The sequence below is a fragment of the Pseudopipra pipra genome, chromosome 19 (assembly GCF_036250125.1).
Source record: "Pseudopipra pipra isolate bDixPip1 chromosome 19, bDixPip1.hap1, whole genome shotgun sequence".
Taxonomy (NCBI): domain Eukaryota; kingdom Metazoa; phylum Chordata; class Aves; order Passeriformes; family Pipridae; genus Pseudopipra; species Pseudopipra pipra.
The window spans coordinates 1,177,742-1,196,757 of record NC_087567.1 but is presented as its reverse complement, the minus strand read 5'-3'; the positions used below and the strand labels follow the sequence as shown (position 1 = coordinate 1,196,757).

General features: G+C 52.5%; 1 protein-coding gene and 1 long non-coding RNA gene across 4 annotated transcripts; one reads left to right on the top strand and one right to left on the bottom strand.

Annotated features, from left to right (window-relative positions):
- Positions 1–1,190: 1,190 nt before the first annotated feature.
- On the bottom strand, positions 1,191–14,462 carry ELAC2 (elaC ribonuclease Z 2). Of its 3 annotated transcripts, none has more exons than XM_064675613.1 (24): positions 14,056–14,462; positions 13,761–13,811; positions 13,612–13,682; positions 12,926–12,990; positions 12,242–12,299; positions 11,684–11,752; positions 11,052–11,207; positions 10,611–10,669; positions 9,709–9,767; positions 9,548–9,620; positions 8,605–8,717; positions 7,897–7,995; positions 7,570–7,708; positions 7,400–7,485; positions 6,319–6,428; positions 5,965–6,061; positions 5,411–5,549; positions 4,765–4,803; positions 4,495–4,604; positions 3,937–4,036; positions 3,737–3,857; positions 3,492–3,570; positions 2,660–2,804; positions 1,191–2,049 (listed from the first exon to the last, which is right to left on the bottom strand). In XM_064675613.1, exons 1-24 carry the CDS (start codon positions 14,445–14,447, stop codon positions 1,807–1,809), a joined length of 2,673 nt encoding a protein of 890 aa, XP_064531683.1. In that variant the 5' UTR covers positions 14,448–14,462; the 3' UTR covers positions 1,191–1,806. The 3 variants fall into 3 exon arrangements, with proteins under 3 accessions (XP_064531683.1, XP_064531685.1, XP_064531684.1); XM_064675615.1 differs by having other exon boundaries at positions 5,477–5,549; XM_064675614.1 differs by having other exon boundaries at positions 14,080–14,462.
- Positions 14,463–15,087: 625 nt separating this feature from the next.
- LOC135424415 (uncharacterized) lies at positions 15,088–16,367 on the top strand. The gene is made up of 3 exons (XR_010435206.1): positions 15,088–15,207; positions 16,118–16,176; positions 16,248–16,367. It is a non-coding gene; the product is annotated as an uncharacterized LOC135424415 (long non-coding RNA).
- Positions 16,368–19,016: the final 2,649 nt, after the last annotated feature.

Here is a 19,016-nt window from a genome sequence, read left to right as displayed (position 1 = left end):
CCCGGGCAACTCCCGGGAGCGCTCCCGTGTCCCGCCGGGAAGCGAGGGCGGTCCCAGCCGCCTCCCTCCTCCTCCTCCTCCGGCCCGTTTCCCTCACCGTACCCCCGCCGCAGCCCCAGTTCCCCAGCCGGGCTCGCTCCGCGGGCAGCTCAGAGCACAGCCCGGGCACAGACAGGTCCCGTCCGTCACCCCCCGTGCTGCTCCCCGACCCCACTGGACAAACATCGACCACCCGGAGCTGGATCCCGCGTGCTGTGGGCTCTTGCCACTGCTGGATTTGCATTTTATTAATACCCAATGTGACAAATATTTCATTATTTTCCAAATAAAAGACCTTTCTTTCCATGGAAAGCAGCACAGGGATCCTGTGCAGGCCCAGGGCTGCTTGTCTCAGCCCAGCAGTAACCAGACCCTTTCCTGGGCACCCCAACCCACTCCTACAAAAACCTGCCCAGTAACAGGTCCTTGCTCAGTCTTTCCCCAATCCCCGAGAGCTATTCCTAAAAGCCCAGCAGTTTTTCTGCAGGACCCAGCTGTCAGTTACCATCTCTGCTTCAGACAAGCAGAATATTAAAGCTCAGCTCATCAAAAAAAAAAAAGGGGTTGCTTCCAGTTTGTTTCTTAATTTCACATCACCTTAAAATGAAGTCTTAAGTCTTTACTATGTGCTGGCATCACTTGCTGAGCAGGGCCTGGGGGCTGTGTGACTTCAAGTTGCCTCCAAAAATGAACTCCTTAATTCAAGCAGCACAGAGGTCCCCTCCTGCTTCCAAATACAGGCAGTTGCAGCAGGGGGAAGGGAAGGAGAGGTGATCCACAGAAAAGCTCAGAAAACTCCTCTTAACCACAGTCCTCCCCCCTCTCTGCCTGCTTTGCCAGCTTTCCTGGTCCCTGCACCCAGAACTGGAATCTGCTCGAGGAAACTCCCAGTCTGATCCAGTCATTCAAAAGCCACCACTCATTGGGACCAGCTTGGGCTGACAAGCAAAGCTCCTGTCTACAGGGTAAAAGAGGCAGAGAGGATTGTTCTGGCACAAAACACAGGCATGACGCTCCAGCGTGATCCAGACCTGACAGGCAAGATCTTGGTCTTTATCCCAATGCTGTAATGCAAAATCAGACAGACAAAGTCACCCTCTGGAGCAACCCAGGTGTTTGTTTCTTCGTTAGTGATCCAGATACAACACAGCTTCCTGAAGGACGGTGAGGGCTTTATTCAGATTCTAAATAAAGGGTTTGGAAAACTGATCTTTTGAAAAAAAAATCAGTGGAGAAAACCAAAATAAAATGGGAACACAGATGTATCGTCACTCCTAATTTAACCTAAAAAGTAACTGGATTCCATTTTACTGTCAATTTTCCTCCTGTCACCTGGGTTCTGATACCTGGTTACATCCCCTATCACTGAGACCTGCCCATTGTCTTCTGGCAAATCCATGGCCCCTCATGGCCTCTCACACCTGATCTCTTGCAAAGGTCACACCTGCTGCTGTTACATTATCAATAGCTTTTAGCATAAACCTCAAAATCAAAACAGCTCAGAGAGAAGAACTTCAGGCTAAAAGAAGAATGCCACATGGCCTGGTGAGCCCCTGGAACAGGAGCTGCATGGCAGATCCTGTCTCCACAAGGACTGGCACTGCTGGCAGACGCTGGAGCTGCAGTCCAGGGAGGTCCATGATGACCAAGCAAGCCCAGAACCAAGGCCAGCCCCTTTCCTGCTGTGCCGGCGGCACCCTGTGCTCCCGAGGCCTGCGGAGAGCAAGGAATCTCTCTCAGAGCAGAGCATTCCCAGCCGTGTCTCTCTCAGTTTACTGTTTTAAGCTTCTTGTCTGGTACTTCCTGGTGGTTCTTGGCCTGTTTCCGTTTCTGGCACGCTGCCCCCGTGTTCTCCCCCCCAGTCAGTCTGTCCAGGACCAGGGCCGTCTCCTTCAGGAGCCGCATCTCCCGCTTCTCCTTGCGTTCCTCCATTTCCACGATGTCATCTGCAAACAGAGCTTTCAGCGGCGGGATCAGCTTCGGGATGGTTGGAAAGTCACCGAAACGTACCTAACACACAAGCACAAGAGCACCTGCATGAGAACTGCTTTTTGTTTCCCTTCCTGCCCCTTGCCCGTGGCCTGTGCAGACGGCAGGGCACTGCCCCTCCCTGTGTGCACACCCGCACCCAGCAGCCCTGGCTCGACAAGTTATTCACATTTTCTTCACAGAAATATCATGAATCAGTACAAGTTCTGATTGACAGGGAGCTGCCCTCACTGCCACAACTGCCTGCAGCCCAACGGTAGCAACTTTTGCCTCCCAGATGTCTGCTGCAGAAAGCCATTGAAGCAGCACACAAATTGAGAAGGGAATCGGGATGGAAGCAAAATTAGGGTTTTGGCTGGGAGTAGCAAGCACAGACTTAAGGTGCGTGAGGGAATTACCCAGTCAGTGTGTTAGGAGTTGGATTCAAGAGCTATCAGCACCTGCCTCACCCTGTGCCACCCTTTCCCCATACTGGTGATGTCTGCTGTCAGCAGTTAAAGGAGCTCTTTCACAGGAGACTGCTCTTCAGGAGATGGAATATCGATACAACTGGAGAATTTAAATCACGAACAGCCATCCTAAAGCAACACTGCAACCTCTCCCATGGCCTGGCCCCAAGCTCCCAACTCACCCTCATGTGGTCGAAGGCAATTCCAACCTTGTCGCTGAAGTCCTCGCTGAAGAGCGGGATCTTGGCGTACCTCTGGCTGAAGTGGTTGAGCATGATGAACTCTGCATTCATCTTCATCCCAGTCTGGATTGCCTGGGAGGTCGTGCTGCAAGGGAAGCAGGAGCACTCCCTGGTCACACATAGGCAGGGCAGGGTGCTCTGCACACAGGTCACATCATACCAAGTGACCTCACCCCTGCTGGGCCCAAGGGTCCCCACAGGCACACCCTGCTCCTTTCCCTGGGGCAGCCTGCCCTGGGGCAAGTTTCTCACTTCCAAAGGGCAGGAAAACAGGAGGTCTGTATTTAAGAGCTCCACAAGTCCCTAGGGACAGGGACTTTTTCAAACACTTGTCCCAGAGGTGCCAGCACGCCCAGCTCTCTTGCACTGTGACTTGCAGGTAATTCCATGCAGCTGCTCTCAGGTTTCCCCCTGTTTGCTGGGGGCAGGGTGAGGAATTCCTGACTGCAGAACTCACTGGAATTGCACATTTAGGATGACCCTTCTATCCCCTAAGCTTAGGTCCAAGATGTAATCAAGCAGGGGGTACTCTATCTGTAGAGTTACTACTATCTACTTGACAGCTTTCCCCATTTATTTTGAGGGATGTTGAGAGGAGCTGCAACGGTTACAGAGCTGCTGCAATTAGCAACACACCGTTTTTAGTGTGGAAAAGCTCTACACCAGAACTTCTACAGGACCCCTTCTGGGGCCCTTCACCCCAGCTGCAAGAAAACACCCAGCTCAGCACATTTCCCTTCTTAACAGGGACAGACAGCAGAACACATCCCACCTGTGGGTCTTCTCTATAGCTTCTTTTTCCAGGCCATCTTCCAGCGTGGCTTCATGGATCAGCAGGGTGGCATCTTTACCTGTGTAAACCATCATACATTCAATTTTCAGTTGAAGACTGACTAGTTCAACTGCCTACATGAGTTCTCCTTGCATTGCATGGCAGGCACAGCACCAAGGGTTTGGGGTTGCCCATGTCAGATACTTTTCCAAGAGATTCTTCAAGCAGAAGGTTCTGTCACCTACCCATTCGCACTAAGGCCATGCAGGGCATTGTGTCCCCAGAGTAGACTACTTTCCAGCCAGATTTGTGGATCAATGAACATGCAAAAGCATTTTTACAGTGCTGGACTTCACAGGTCTGAAACTGAACACAGATACAAGTGTTAGAGCCCAGGTCCTCTCCTGCCCCTTGCAGCCATGGAGCCCCCAGCTCAGGAACTTACCTCAGCCAGGTCGTAGCTCTCTAACAGAGAGCTCACAAACTCCTTGGCTTTAGGTCTGATGTTCTCACAGTCTTTCACAAGAGACTGAGAAGGAATCATTCTGTGAGGGAGGGAAGAAGAGAGAACTAAGGAGAGGCACAAAGTAAAACCTGATCTAATTTTTACGTGGCTGATTTTTCCCGTCTCTCCTCCTCCGTTCAGCACCTTACAAACAAGGGTAGGTGTGCTTTGGTGCACCTGTCTGTCATTCCCCCTGCTTTCACTGGTGCCCCAGTAACTATCCCAACCACCTCTTCCCCACTGTCAAATACTCTCTCTCCCACTTGCCCAGCTATCTTTTCCCACAGAGAAGGGAAGCCTGCCTATAAGCCTCTATTAAGCAGCACAGCTGAGTAACAAACCATATCCTGCCCTCTGCAAACTGCACATCCTTATTCTACAGGCAGTAGAAGGACTCAGAGTCACCTCCAGTGAAGGGGCTGGGGAATGGATGATGAGTTTTGCCTTAAATAAGGACCCAGCAAGGACTTTTCTCTACACACCACACAGAACACTCACCTGATGTCTCCGAGGATCTCTTCACAGTGGTTGTGGTACTCGTGTAGCCAAGGCATGATCTGCTCAGGCGCCACCAGAAACAGAGGGCTGAAAGCCTGACCAAGGGCTGCCTGGAAAAGTAAAGGTGGGGGAAAATATCAGTACTAGGTGTACACCAAATCAGAGAGAAGAAATATCTAGGGAAGTGCTGGTGCTTCTCTACTACTCAGAAGTTCCTCTCCCCTCACCCCAAGCCAAGTTCAGGAGCAGTGGAACACCAGGGCTACTCACAAAAGCTCTCCTTCGCTCCATCAGGATGTGCACCAGCCCCTGCAAAGGGAACAAACAGGACACAGGCTGCAGTTAGAAATGCCTGGGGAGGGAATGGCAACAGTGCTACCACAGCTCAGCAAGCCTGGAGTCAGAACAAACCTGCAGTCACAAATCCTTGATTACTGCTTTTCAATAACTGCAACTTGCTGAGCTGCTGTGACACTGACACTGCTTATGCCCCAAGCTGGTGGCCAGAAGCCCCCAAGGCCCTCAACCCTTCCCAGAAGGGTGGAGAGCAGCAAGCAGTAAGTCCCTATCCAGCTCCTCAGTGGCCAGTGTGATGGCCAGAGAACAGAGAAGCACACACCATGTCCTGCTCAGGCCCAGTCTAGAACAGATCAGCTGGTCCATCTGTGACTCTTTACTGCAAACAGTAGAGGGGGGTGGGTTGGACACTGCTAAAAAATTACAACTCTGGATGATTCCAGGGACTCCAAACGGGGAGGGAGAGAGAATTAGAAACACAGGCAGATGGAGCAGTGCCTGGGGAAGGAATGCAGAGAGGAATGCAGAGCAGGGCAGCCCACACTCATCAGCTGGAGCTCCAGCTGACCCCAAAGAGCAGAGCACACGTGCACAGAGCCCCCTCCCACACTGAACCCACCGAGTGATGGTCCGTGTGCATGTGGGACACAAACACAGCCACGAGGTTACACAGCACTTGGTCAACCTGCTCTCCATAGTGACGGCACAGCTGCCCAAAGGTTCCTTCTCCACAGTCCAGGAGCAGGGATCGGGTAGCACTGGGGAGACAAGTGACAGGGACATCTGGCAGCCACTGTATGAGCTCTGAGCAGGGCCATGCTAAGGGGGATCTTTTGGGTTGGAAAACAGAGATCCCAGTGTTCTACACCCCGCAGTGCTGCTCCAGCCCCACAAGCCAAGGCTTTAGAGACTGTTCTGTCTGCACACCTCACTCTGGTCTTGTGCAGATGCCGAGCACGCCCTTGGGGCAGATGGTAAAATGGAGACATTAAATATTTGGCTTTACAGGTGGCTCTTGACTCTTCCCCACCTACAGAGAGACTGGTGCCTGAAAGTGCAGGCTCCAGGATGGGGCACTCACCCCGTGTCACCAGCACTGTTTAGATCAGCCCTTGGGCAGCACCCCCGAGACATTGAGCCTCCTCAGGCAGAATGCAGGGCACTGGGATTTACCTGGTATTCACCAGTGTGGAACTGACATTTCGGATCTTCATTGGAATTGCAGATCCTGTTCCCAGGAACACAATTTCAGGATAAGCATCCACATTTGCTAGAGAAAACAGACAACAAGGATCTGTAAGTGTTATCCACATACTGCCCAGTCAGACACCATTCAGTTCACCAGCCCAGTAACTCCAGAGCCAACATGCCCAGCACAGTCAGTTTTCCCTCCCTCAGCAGCAGGTTTACAAGGGAAGGCAAAACAAGCACCACCACTTCACAGCTTTGTCTGGGCTCTAAAGCAGTGGGGCACCAAAAGCTCCTACTTCCCATTGCACTGATCCAAGCCAGGTTCCTGATCCACACCTGGTGCAGCAGACAGGCTCTCTTTGCACTCCTTCACACAGGTCTGGAAGTCAGGGAGGTCCAAGGCTTCACTAACAAAGGTGTTGTGATCACAGACAGTCACAGCATCTCTGCAAGAACAGGCCACATATCAGAATGGGGCAGAGCAGGCACTGAAATAGCCCTTCCTGTGCCACAACAGCCTTACAACAAGGGGGCAAACACTCTTTCCAAGTTCCGAGGAGAAGACATGTCCACAAGTGTGGTGTGTCCCAAAAAGGCCTGGTTGTGCTGAGCCAACCACAGTAATGATCGTTCCACCAAACTGGAGAAGCTCCTGGAACAGAACCATGTCCTGATCCAGGGCTGCCAGGCACTAGATGGCACTGCAAGGCAGCACAGAGGGTCCTGGAAGAGGAGCAGCCACCCAAAAGGGCTCCAGGCTCCACTGAAAAGCATAAGAGACTTGTGCCCTGGGCCTGCATCAAAGCACGTGCAGTACTACAGGCCTTCAGACACCTTGAGCAGAGAAACTTAAACTCTTCTTGGCACCTGGGCCCTCCTGTTCTGCCCAACAGAGCCAGAAATCTGAGCCTGGAATCCTCTTGCACCATGTGGTCCCTGGCCCTTAAGGTTCTCACTGAGCAGCTCCACCCACTTGCCCACAAGGCCAGCACAAGCAAAGCTGACAACTGTTTAACCACCTGGAGCTTTCAGCTCTGATATCAGGCTTTCTGGATCTTCAGACATTGTCTTTCACTGGGCTCCCCAAAAACTCTCTCCTTGCCCCTGTCTGCTCTGCCACAGCCACGGTTGGGTGCACAGCATGAGTCAAAGCAAAGGACAGAGGACCATGAGGCTACAGGAGTGAGGGACAGAAACAACACTCCAAACCACTGGTCAGGTGTTGTTTTCAGTGGTTCACTCATCCATGCCCTACACCTTGTCCAAGACTTTCAGGGACAGGGACACAGCCCTCTAGACACAGTTGGCAGCCTGGCAGAAAGGATCTGCAAAGGATGCTGACACAGTGTCCTCCCTCACTGAAAAGCTACTTCAAGACAAAACCCAAAAACCTGGGAAGTCAGAGATTCCCACTGACCTCTGCCACTCCTGCTGTGGCCTGAAGTGGTACTTGAGGAGGCACTCCCCTCGCACGATGGGCACCCAGCACTCGGCCTCTGCTTCCTGCGGGGAGGAGGGGACATGGAAGGGCACATGGAACACGGGCTGTGCTCAGGGCACAGGGCACATGGGCAGGGCCTGGCCTACCTTGCTCTGGTAGGTGGTGAGCAGAGGGAAGATCTCAGGGTGGATGAGGTTCAGCTGAGTTTGGATCTTGTAGCTGCGCGGGTTGTGCACAGCCGAGGAGTTTTCATTGAGCACCAGATGCTGAGTCCCGGGGCCAAACCTGTCAGAGGACAAGAACATGCACAACAGTTTCAGCCCCACATTGCACACACATGCACACCTGAGCTAAAGATCTCACCTGAGCCAGCAGAGACCTGCTGCCAGCCAACAGCTCTTTGTACTTCAGGAAAAACAAGAACAGGCTGCTGCCAACAGAGTCACAAACCCGGTAACCAGAGGACCACATACCTCTGCATCCACTGCTGGTAGCGGCTGTCTCGGAGCACTGACTCAGGAGTTATGTGAATAACCAAGGACACCTGGTTCTCAGGAAGTCCCTCTTGGTACCTGGGCACATTCAAACACAGGAAAAATACCTGTGCTTCAGTCCATTCCTTGGCATACCCTCCCCTCTCTCCCTGGTGCTCCCAGAGATGCCCCTTGCGGACAGAGCACAGGCCTTCAGAGCACAGCCCAGGAGCTCCGGGCTCCACAGCACCAAAGCACAAGGCTCAGACCCATCATCTGCTGACACCTCCACCGTCCCCCACAGGCCAATTCCTCTCCTCCATCAGCAACAACATCTGCAGGGCCTCCATGAGCCCAACATGCCCCAGCACAAGCCCTATAGACTTGTTATGTGCAGTCCAGGCTTCCAGCACCCAGGGAAGCAGCAACCGCCACTGCTCCCCAGCCAGACACCAGTGCACATTCCTGCTCTGGGGGCCCCTGAGGGAAGACAGGTCTATGACAGTCACAGATTCCCACAGATCCTGCCTTTCCTAAAAGCCTCAAAATGCACCACCAGTCCTTTCTTGCATGTTGAGCTCCTTAACAGTGCCAAAGAGCTCAGCCATCAGCCACGAGAACCAGCACATCCAGACCAGGACAAGAGCTCCTCTTTGGCAGAGCTCAGCACAGGGCTCCTTCCCCAAAGCCTGCAGGTGACCCCCCTACCTGCGGAAGGTCTCGTTCTCACACACAGCATCCACAAAGCCCTCGTGGGGACACTCCAGCACCAGGAACACAGGGCCAGGATCCGTGGGGGTGCACAGCTCCTCAGGGAATAGCTGCAGGAGATACACAATGGTCACACCACAAACAGTGTCTGCACACAGCCCCTCCTGCACTACTCTGTCAGCAGTTGTTCCACCAGGCAGCCCCCCAGCAGCCCCTCTCAATGCTCAGCAAACCCAGTCAGGGCAGTTCTTGTTCCCCTTCTGCTCTCATGGCACACTGTGGAACAACAAATCCCCACCCAGATCCCAGGGCAAACCACAATCAAATTTAAGGAAAGGAATTTTAGCAGCTTTTAGATTCCCATGGCAGATTCAGGAGGTAGAAAAAGCATGTTCAAGTAAAAAAAAGGCTCTGTGAAATTCTTGTGACACAAAGATATGTCAATCCTCTCTCCCAGATCAGGATCTTCACTTGAAGATCACCTGGGCCATGGCCAGAGCTGGCTCTGCCTCTCACTCCAGTGTTTGAGAGATTCAGACCCTGCACCCAGGAACCACTGAACTTCTTTTGATATAAGAAGTGCAAACACAGTAAGGAGGGAGTTATGGCTACACAGGCATTCAATCCCCAGATTTAAAAAATGCAGGGATTAACTCCACTAGCTTGCTCCTAGATCTGCATCAGTTTTGGGAAGGTGAGGGGAAGAAGCTCTGCCAAACAGCAAACATCCAGCCATACCCACACAGGTATTTATTTTGGAGTGTACTTCCTTAATCATAACTTCAACTGCCCCGGACACGCACATTCACCAACAATCCAGAGATGGAACAATCCCAGTACCCACTGGTAGGAAAACCATTCTGCACAAAAGCTTGTCACTGGGAGCCCAGTGAAGGAGGGAGGGTGGCAAAGCCACAGCAGAAGTACAGACACATCTTACCTCTTTGCCTTCAAAAGTGATGCTCTCCCCATTTTTGAGAGCTGTAATTATGGGAAGGATGGCTGGAGTTCCCCTGAAAACAAGGCCATACAAAGATTTAGCTGGACAACACCCAAGTGCCTGCTGTTGCCCTCTGCCCCAGGCTGGGATCTCCTACTCACACTGGCAGCCCCATCTCCTGGGCTTTAGCTACCAGGAATTTCCCCTTCTTTGGGTGAATCTGAAAAGAGAAAAACAGAATTATCAGCCAAATAAAGAGGGCCAGGAAACACGATCCACGTACTCCCAGTTTAAGTCTTTCCCCACAAGCCAAGGAAATATTTTTTTTCCTTTTCAGTTCCACAGCCACTGCTCTAATTTAACCCAAAAACCTTTGACCAGACTGTCTGCTTTCCAAGATCAGGCTGCTGCTTCTTGCTCCCTCCTTTAGCCAAGCAAGCAGGACAGCCTGTCCTGCTGGGAGGGTTGAGGAAGAATGGAACCTCCACACTCTTAACAGCTGCTCCACAAAGAACACATGTAAAAAACCATCTCCAATTTTACACAGTCCTACTCCTGCTACAGCAACTCCAACGTCGGAAAAGCAGAAACACATTATAGCTGCAAAGTACTACTTGAAAATGCTGCCTCCAGTTCCATCTGTCCAGCAAGATGAAATGTCCTCATGGCATCAGGGAGCATCTCCTTACAGAGAGGGAGGTCAAACACTGCAACAGGCTTCCCCAAGAGGTGGTCAATACCCCAAGCCTGACAGTGTTTAAGAGATGCCCTCAATAATATGCTTTCAATTTTGAGCAGCCCAAAGTGCTCGGGCACTTGGACTGGACGGTTCAACCCTGGAAGTGTCCAAGGCCAGGTTGGACGAGGCTTGGAGCAACCTGGGCTAGTGGAAGGTGTCCCTGCCCATGGCAGGGGGGTTACAACTAGATTATCCTCAAGGTCCCTTCCAACCCAAACCATTCTGGGATTTCAGGTGATCATTGTAGGGCCCTTCCCACAGAAATGCTGTTCTGTTCTCCAATGTGTTCTGTGTTGGTTTAGAGACCTCTGTGCCCAAGCTTACTTTACAAAGAAAAGCCATCACCAGGTCAGCATTCCTACTTGCACACTTCCGCTCATCACCTGCAAAAGAAAGCAAAACTACTCAAAATCATCACTCACTGTCACTTTCCTTAAAACCAAAATGTGCCAATATTTGCTAAAGCATTAACAGGAGCAACACAGGAACATAATCCACCCAACTTGGAATCCAGCAGCAAAACGTACGAGCACCCAAGGCCAGAGAGCCCACGGCTTCAGCTACAAGAAACCAAACTAAAGCCAAGACTGAAAAACAATCAGCCCAACATACAGCTGTAATTAAATTACAAAGGCTGGAGCACACACCCCAGCTAGAAGCAAACTACTACAGGGACTAATCACAACCCAGCAGGAATCAAGCCCAGTTTCTAGGCCTTATGAGGTCCCTTATGAGTTCTGTGTCAGGCCATTCCATGTTTTTCACCTGTTTGCTTTGGGCTTTCATTTCCTTTGCTCTCTTCCAAGCTTTGCTGTGCAGCTCTCGGGGATCCAGGCCCTGTGTCCCCTTTAGGGCTGTTTTCACCTTGGGTTGATGCTCCAGGACTCTGGGGCGATTTACTTTCAGCAGCCAGTGGTTTTTCTGTCCCAAATCCAGTAAAAGCAGACAAAGATCACTCAATCAAAAGGGACAGATAAGAAAACCGGGAGTAGCATTCCCCCTTCCATGACAGGGATGTTTAAATTGCACCAAAATACAAACCTCCATCCCTCCAGTCACTTATTTTGGGAGCCATCCCTCATACAAGTCCTCCTCCCCAAACTGTTAAACTCTGTCAAGTCTGTGCTGCACTCGCAGTATCACAGTTTTCAGCAGTAAGAACTCAGCTGGCTGAGACAGCCAAACCCAGGGATTTGGCTTTGACATCATTCCACCCACCCACACCCAAAGGAACAAGCCAAGGCCTTGACTCAGCAGGTCTTGTTTCTTTGAACAAGATCCTTCTCCTTAGAAAAACACACAAATTAATGAACTTCTGCTTACTCAGGATGGCAAACAAAAGCTGCTCCTTGAACCTCCTTAACTGTGCTTGTGTCAGTGCAGCATCAGGTGCTCACCTGTCAGAGGTATCTGGTAGACTGTCATTGTCTCATCCTTGTACTCAGGCTCTGTGTGCAACTGCACAGCTAAGAAGAGATCAAACACAGCATTAACACCTTCATAAGCAGAGACTCACACTCTACAACAATGCAAATCAGAAAAGTGTCTTTTTCTTAAACAAAACCTGTTGAACCTTCCCCTTGCCTTTCTCTGCCTAACTTCAAGCCCCAATGAATATTTGAAGTTTTAAAAGCCCACCATCCTCAGGGAGTTGCCCATGATACCAGTGAGCAAACTCACTGGCAGACTCTGGAAGCAAATTGCCTTCACAGAGTTTTAAAACCAAATGCTGTGTGGATCAGTCAGTCTGGCAGCCCCCCAGCAGGGGCAGAGCTGGAGACACTGTTGTGAGGGGTTTGAACAGTGTAGCAGAGCAAAACAGATGTTTAAAACTTTCTCTGAGTGGATCCAAACCAGAGGCATTTACTCTGAAGTTGCTACTGTTCAATGTAACTGTGATTAGAGATGAAACAAGATCTTACAAGTTCACTTGCTCACACCCCTGACCTACATACCTAAATCCATCCTTTTGAGAGGCCCCGGAAAGAGGCGAATGGCCTTCAAGTAGTTTTGCTGGAAAAGAGACAGTGTATCAGGAGGTGGCACAAGCAGTGCCAGGACAAGCACCGCTTCCAGCACCTACAGGTACTTCCAGAGAAGGGAAAGGCTCAGTGCCCAGTCAGACAAATCTGGGCAGAACCCAGGCAGCTCTGGGCAGGGGTCCCACCTCCAGTGGGCACAGCGTGTTTGGAAGGAGAAAGGATAACAAAGAACCACTGTCCCCACCCCTTCCATCCATAGAATTAGTCAGCAGAAACTGCATGGAAATAAAACAGTGCTGAGGATTGCGAATTTTCAGTCCAGACGTTGCATTAGGCTGGCAAGGACCTCCTTAAGCAAGAAATCAGACTGAGTTTCTATTGACATAAAACCCAGAGGGAGCAGACAAGGGAACAAAGAACTCACTTCTCTCAAAAGATGATTTATCAGGATACAAGGTGACAGGACAGTTTTAAGGAGCAGAAGTCTTACACTGTCCTGTGACTGGGATTTTGAAGGCAGCCCTCCTGGCTGACACTTATTCACACCAGCATTTTACACCCGCACAAAGATTCACTTTGCCACCACCTCTCCCAATTACAGTGTGAACTTTAACATTTCAAGGGTTTGCTCTCCCTTCTGCACCTTCCCCTACTTACCAGCTTTGGTGGCCCCAGGAACATACATCTCTGAAGCCCTATAGCCTTTAAGGTGAGAATCATACCTAAAAACAAGCAGGGAAACAGCTTTATCACAGCCCCAGTTACTGCTGGGAGATCCCAGAAGAAAGATCCCTCTCAGTGTGCAGGAGTGCTGGACCTCAGCCTGAACTGAGCTCAGATGCAAATTCAATTTTGCCTCAGCTTTGTCACTTATCTCTGCAGAGAAAGAAAATATCTACACATCTGGATAGCCATCATTTGGAGCAAGGTATCTGAACATATTATAACATCCTCTTTTCTTGGAGATTTCCAGAATTTTAACGGACAAGTTCCTAAGCCATCTGTTCTAATCTCCTCCTGCTTTAAGGACAGTGGTGGCCACAAACCTTTGTCATTCCTTTGGACTCAAACCAGCCTAACTCATCAGCAGCTCCCTGCTGGCAACATAACAGTGGTAACACCTCCTGCTCTGGGAGATTTTGGGAAGATAAAGCCCCGCAGGATCGGCAGGCAGGGCCTGTCCCACCATGTGTCTGCACTGTCACAGAGCCCCACGTGCAGCCCAGGCCCTGTGACTGCACCATCCCTGGTCCTGCCAGGACCTATAAAAACCCCAACCTCACCAAGCGACCACCCTCGGCCCGCAGAGCCGCCCCCGTGGCCGTGCCAGCCCCCCCGCTCACCTGGCAGCCCCCCAACATTGGCCCAGGCCACCCTGCTGAGGAAGATGCTGTCCAGGTGGGAGATCTTCAGCCTGCGGGGGGACACAGCGTGCGCGGGAGTCAGAGGGGCCGATCCATCCTTGAGGCGTCCCCCCGGTGTCCCCACTTACTTGTGCTCCTGCATGGCCCGCTGGGTGCCCTCGCCGCAGTTGAAAAGGTACCTGGGGGGAAAAGGGGCGTCAGGGCGGGCCCGGGACGGGCGACCGGTCCCGACCCCAGCCCCATCCCCGGCCCCTACACCGGTCCCGGTTCCGGTCCCGACTCCAGCCCCATTCCCTGCCCCATCCCCCTCTCCATCTCCATCTCCATCTCCCTTCCCAGCCCCAGCCCGATTCCCTGCCCCAGCCACCCCACCGGTCCCCGTCCCAGTCCCGATCCCATCCCCACTCCCGGCCCGGGACTGACCGGTTGAACTCGGAGAACACGTACACGGCTGCCCCCGCGTCCCGCGTCCCGGCCGCCACCACCTGCACGTACACGGTGTTGGGCCCGGCCAGGCTCCCGCCCGCGCTGCGCCGCCGCTCGCGGGCCCACACGTGCCGCGGTACGTCCTTGGGCCGCCGCGCGGGCCGCGCCGCCGAGGGGCCCTCGGACATGGCCCAGCCGCGGGACCCGGCCCTGACGATCCCGATCCTGGCCCCGATCCCGATCCTGGCCCCGATCCCGATCCCGGCCCCACTCCCCGCCCGCCCCCACACGAGCGCGCGGCCCGGCGACAGCGCCCGCACCAGCGCCCACATCCGCGCGCACCCGCCCCCCGCCAATCGCCCGCGCCGGCGTCCACGCCGCGCCGCCATGGGGGGCGGGACAGCCAATGAGAGGCGAGGAGTGCCCCGTCCGCCCCGCCTTCTAGGGCCACGTGATGCAGGCGAACCAATGGAGAGAGAGACTCTGCCCGGCCGCCCCGCCTCCTCAGTCGCCAGGGTCCTGCCCGGCCGTGTCACGTGACCGCGCCGGAGCGGGGCGGGGGCCTTGGGGGCGTTCCGGGTCCTGCCACTCACGGTCCCGCCATTCCCGGCCCCGCCATTCCACATCCTCTGCCGTCACATGCCCAGTGCCGGGCACTGTCGCTGCCGGGCCCGGACCCGTTCGCAGCGGCGGCTCCGGTGGCCGCCGGGCCCCGCCGGACTCCTCACACCCCGCACTCCCACAGCCGGGCGCGGATTCCTCGCCGGTCCCACCCCAGCTTTCCAATGGGTGACCCGTTCCATAGAGCCACTGATTCCGGCGCAGTAACACAGCAATACCCCGAAGCCGGCGCCTCCGCGAGGAGACCCCAGCAATGAACCGCTCGCTTTTCTCCCCTCACTCTCCCTCCAACCCCGCCGCGTGTCCCAGTGTCCCTCCTCGGGCTGTGCCGCCGCTCAGCTTTGCCGTGCCAAGGGTGGGCAGCTCACGGTTCCCCCAGAGCTCACCCTGCTCCCGTTCACCGGCCCCGGCGGGTCCCGGTGCCTCCGCAGCCCGTCCCTGCACGGAGGAGGAGAAGCACGAAGGTCAAGTGCAGGTTTCCTCGAGAACCTCTCCAGGTAATCGGTCCAGTGTTTGAGCTCCCTCCCGGTAAGGAAATGCTGAGCAGAAGTGTGCAAGTAGGAATGCTGACCTGGTGATGGCTTTTCTTTGTAAAGTAAGCTTGGGCACAGAGGTCTCTAAACCAACACAGAACACATTGGAGAACAGAACAGCATTTCTGTGGGAAGGGCCCTACAATGATCACCTGAAATCCCAGAATGGTTTGGGTTGGAAGGGACCTTGAGGATAATCTAGTTGTAACCCCCCTGCCATGGGCAGGGACACCTTCCACTAGCCCAGGTTGCTCCAAGCCTCGTCCAACCTGGCCTTGGACACTTCCAGGGTTGAACCGTCCAGTCCAAGTGCCCGAGCACTTTGGGCTGCTCAAAATTGAAAGCATATTATTGAGGGCATCTCTTAAACACTGTCAGGCTTGGGGTATTGACCACCTCTTGGGGAAGCCTGTTGCAGTGTTTGACCTCCCTCTCTGTAAGGAGATGCTCCCTGATGCCATGAGGACATTTCATCTTGCTGGACAGATGGAACTGGAGGCAGCATTTTCAAGTAGTACTTTGCAGCTATAATGTGTTTCTGCTTTTCCGACGTTGGAGTTGCTGTAGCAGGAGTAGGACTGTGTAAAATTGGAGATGGTTTTTTACATGTGTTCTTTGTGGAGCAGCTGTTAAGAGTGTGGAGGTTCCATTCTTCCTCAACCCTCCCAGCAGGACAGGCTGTCCTGCTTGCTTGGCTAAAGGAGGGAGCAAGAAGCAGCAGCCTGATCTTGGAAAGCAGACAGTCTGGTCAAAGGTTTTTGGGTTAAATTAGAGCAGTGGCTGTGGAACTGAAAAGGAAAAAAAATATTTCCTTGGCTTGTGGGGAAAGACTTAAACTGGGAGTACGTGGATCGTGTTTCCTGGCCCTCTTTATTTGGCTGATAATTCTGTTTTTCTCTTTTCAGAATCACCCAAAGAAGGGGAAATTCCTGGTAGCTAAAGCCCAGGAGATGGGGCTGCCAGTGTGAGTAGGAGATCCCAGCCTGGGGCACTTGGGTGTTGTCCAGCTAAATCTTTGTATGGCCTTGTTTTCAGGGGAACTCCAGCCATCCTTCCCATAATTACAGCTCTCAGAAGCAGGCAGAGCTGCACTGGGGCAGGCACAGGCACACACACAGCTGGGCAGTCCCTTCCTCTCCTTGGCTGCCAGGCCCAGGCTGGACACAGCCCTGAGGCCCCTGGTCTGACCTCCAGCAGCAGGTTGGACCTCTCAAGGCCCCCTCCAAGCTCCAGTCCCCCTGTGATTCTCCAGGCCTACCATTCCCTCCTGCTCCTCTCCCACAGGAGCCTGTTCAGGGCCTGTGTACAAGCACCAGGCTGCAGCTCTGTTTATTTTCCAGCTCTCCAAACCCAGTGTGAGCTCTCAGGCTTTCTGTTTGCTTCAAAAAGAGCCACTAATGTTACTGTAACCAGAGTACCCCAACATAAACAGTACTGACCATCAATATCCCTTGTCTTCCTGAGTTCCAAAGGCAAACCTTATCTTTCCCAGTGCTTTGCTTTCCAAACACTGTCTCCCTTTATTCTTAGTGCCAATGTTCTTCCCTTTGTCTTCCAGTGATCCAAACAGCCTTTTGAGTGAGGACCTCTCTAGACCTCCAGATCTTGTCATGGCTGTTTACAGCTGTTCTTCAGACTACAGCTGTTCTACAGACTTCCTTCAGACCTATAGTACATCTAACATTTATCCTTCTGATTCCCATCTCTTCACACAACAGCTCAAAGTAGCACAGTAGTTTTCCTTGGGTATTCCCACTTCTGGGTTAAAGAAAAGGTTTGTTTGTTACTTTGAATGGCAAACTCTTTGTTCACACACATTTTCCACATTACAGTGCTGCAGCCTTGGCACTTGGCTCTGCACCCTGTAGCCACATGAGAAGGGAAACATCAGCTTAGATCTTAAACTCTTGTTGGGGTGTCCTGTGCAGGGCCAGGAGCTGGACTCGATGATCCTTGTGGGTCCCTTCACTCTGTGATTCTGTGATTTTTAGAATGCTTCCCAATAAAAGCTGGAGTTTCCAAAGGCAAGTGTTCTGTCTGTGCGTTCCTGCCTGACTTCTGTATCATTCCCTCCCCCTGGAAATGTTTTTCTGCTCAGGTGAATTAGGAGGTATGAAAATACCTTTTTTTGTGCTTAATGCATTTTTTAAATACTTTGGGAGCACAAGAGTTTTCTTAGGGCTCTGACCAGCTGGCATGGGGGCTCCAGCCAGTGTTTCTTTAGTGGGTGAAGTAACTAAGGCAGTGTGTGGTATTTTTCATCGTATGAATCCTGGCAGTTCTGTCCAACCTTGCTGGCTTGGCTTTGCATGCACAGGCAAGTGTGGAGAGCTGTGACTGCATTTCTGCCATGTGACAGAACTGCCTGTAATATCTCATTAGTCTTATGGAGATTTCACTGGAAGTACATAAGACTCTGAGCCTGATAGGAGGCTTATGCTTGATGTCAGCACGTGAGTGCCCTTGGCTGTTTGGACTGCAGGGTGATCTGGCACCTCTCACAGGGGGAGGAATTTCAAAGACTGGATCACTGTTTAGAAGGAAATGTCTTTTGTTTCGCAGTTTGGTCCTTGTCTGGGGTGAGAGGGGTCCCAGTTGAACAGATCAGTTGGTGGACAAGTGGGGACATCCCAGAGTTCAGTCCCTGCAGCAGCTGTAAAGTGAATGACTGGGAGGGGCTCCTGCTGGTCCAGCTGGGAGGGCCCGTTCTGCAGCAAAGCAGCTGCTGCAACACTCTGAAGGTCCCTCCAGCTCTGGAGTCCCAGCACAGGAAGGACATGGAGCTTCTGGAGAGAGTCCAAAGGAGGCACCGAGATGATCAGAAGGATGGAGAACCTCTGCTGTGAGGAAAGGGGAGAGAATTGGGATTGTTCAGCCTGGAGAAGAGAAGCTTCAGGGTGCCCTAATTGCAGCCTTCCAGCACCTGAAAAGAGCAAAGGAAAGATGGAGAGGGACTATTTACAGGGGCATGGAATGACAGGACAAGGGGCAATAGTTTGAAACTGAAAGAGAGCAGGGTTAAGTGGGTTATTGGGAAAAAATTCTTGGCTGTGAGGGTGGGGAAGCCCTGGCACAGGTTGCCCAGAGAAGCTGTGGCTGCCCCGTCCCTGGAAGTGTCCAAGGCCAGGTTGGATGAGGCTTGGAGCAACCTGGTCTAGTGGAAGGTGTCCCTGCCCATGGCAGGGGGTTGGAACTGGATGAATCCCTTCCCACCCCAGCCATTGTGGGATTCTGTGGCACTGCCCCAGGAGTACATGTGTCTCCTGGAACAGATCTCCCGGCCCTTTGATAGTAAATGCTAAATTACAGTCTGATTTCCTCAAATCCTCCCTCACCTTCACAGTGATCACACACAGGGATCACTCCCAGCTTGGAGAGTCACCATAAACCCAGCACTGCCTCAGGGCTGTGAGGAAACACTCCCCATGTGGCCCATTAATGCTCCAATAACACAGAGTAATGCAGAGTTTGGGTAACTAACCCAGCTGCAGCAATAGCATCAGCTGTGCCACAAGGGAGATTGAAAAGTAATATCCCAACAGACCCCAGGAACAGACAAGGGAGGATCCTTATCTTTGGGACTTTCCCAAGATGATACTGATGTTTCCATTTGTTTGCTAAGAGAGACTGTGTATTATACTGATTATCATCATCCCCTGGAGTCTGGGGTTTAATAGAAGAGCAGGTTTATGTGTAGATTAAAGACAGCACAGGACAATATGAAGAGTTTATGGGGTCAGTGGCTCGTAAAGATAACCAGTCTGGTCGTGATAAGAAGCAAAATTAGGGGAAAGTCAAAGACCT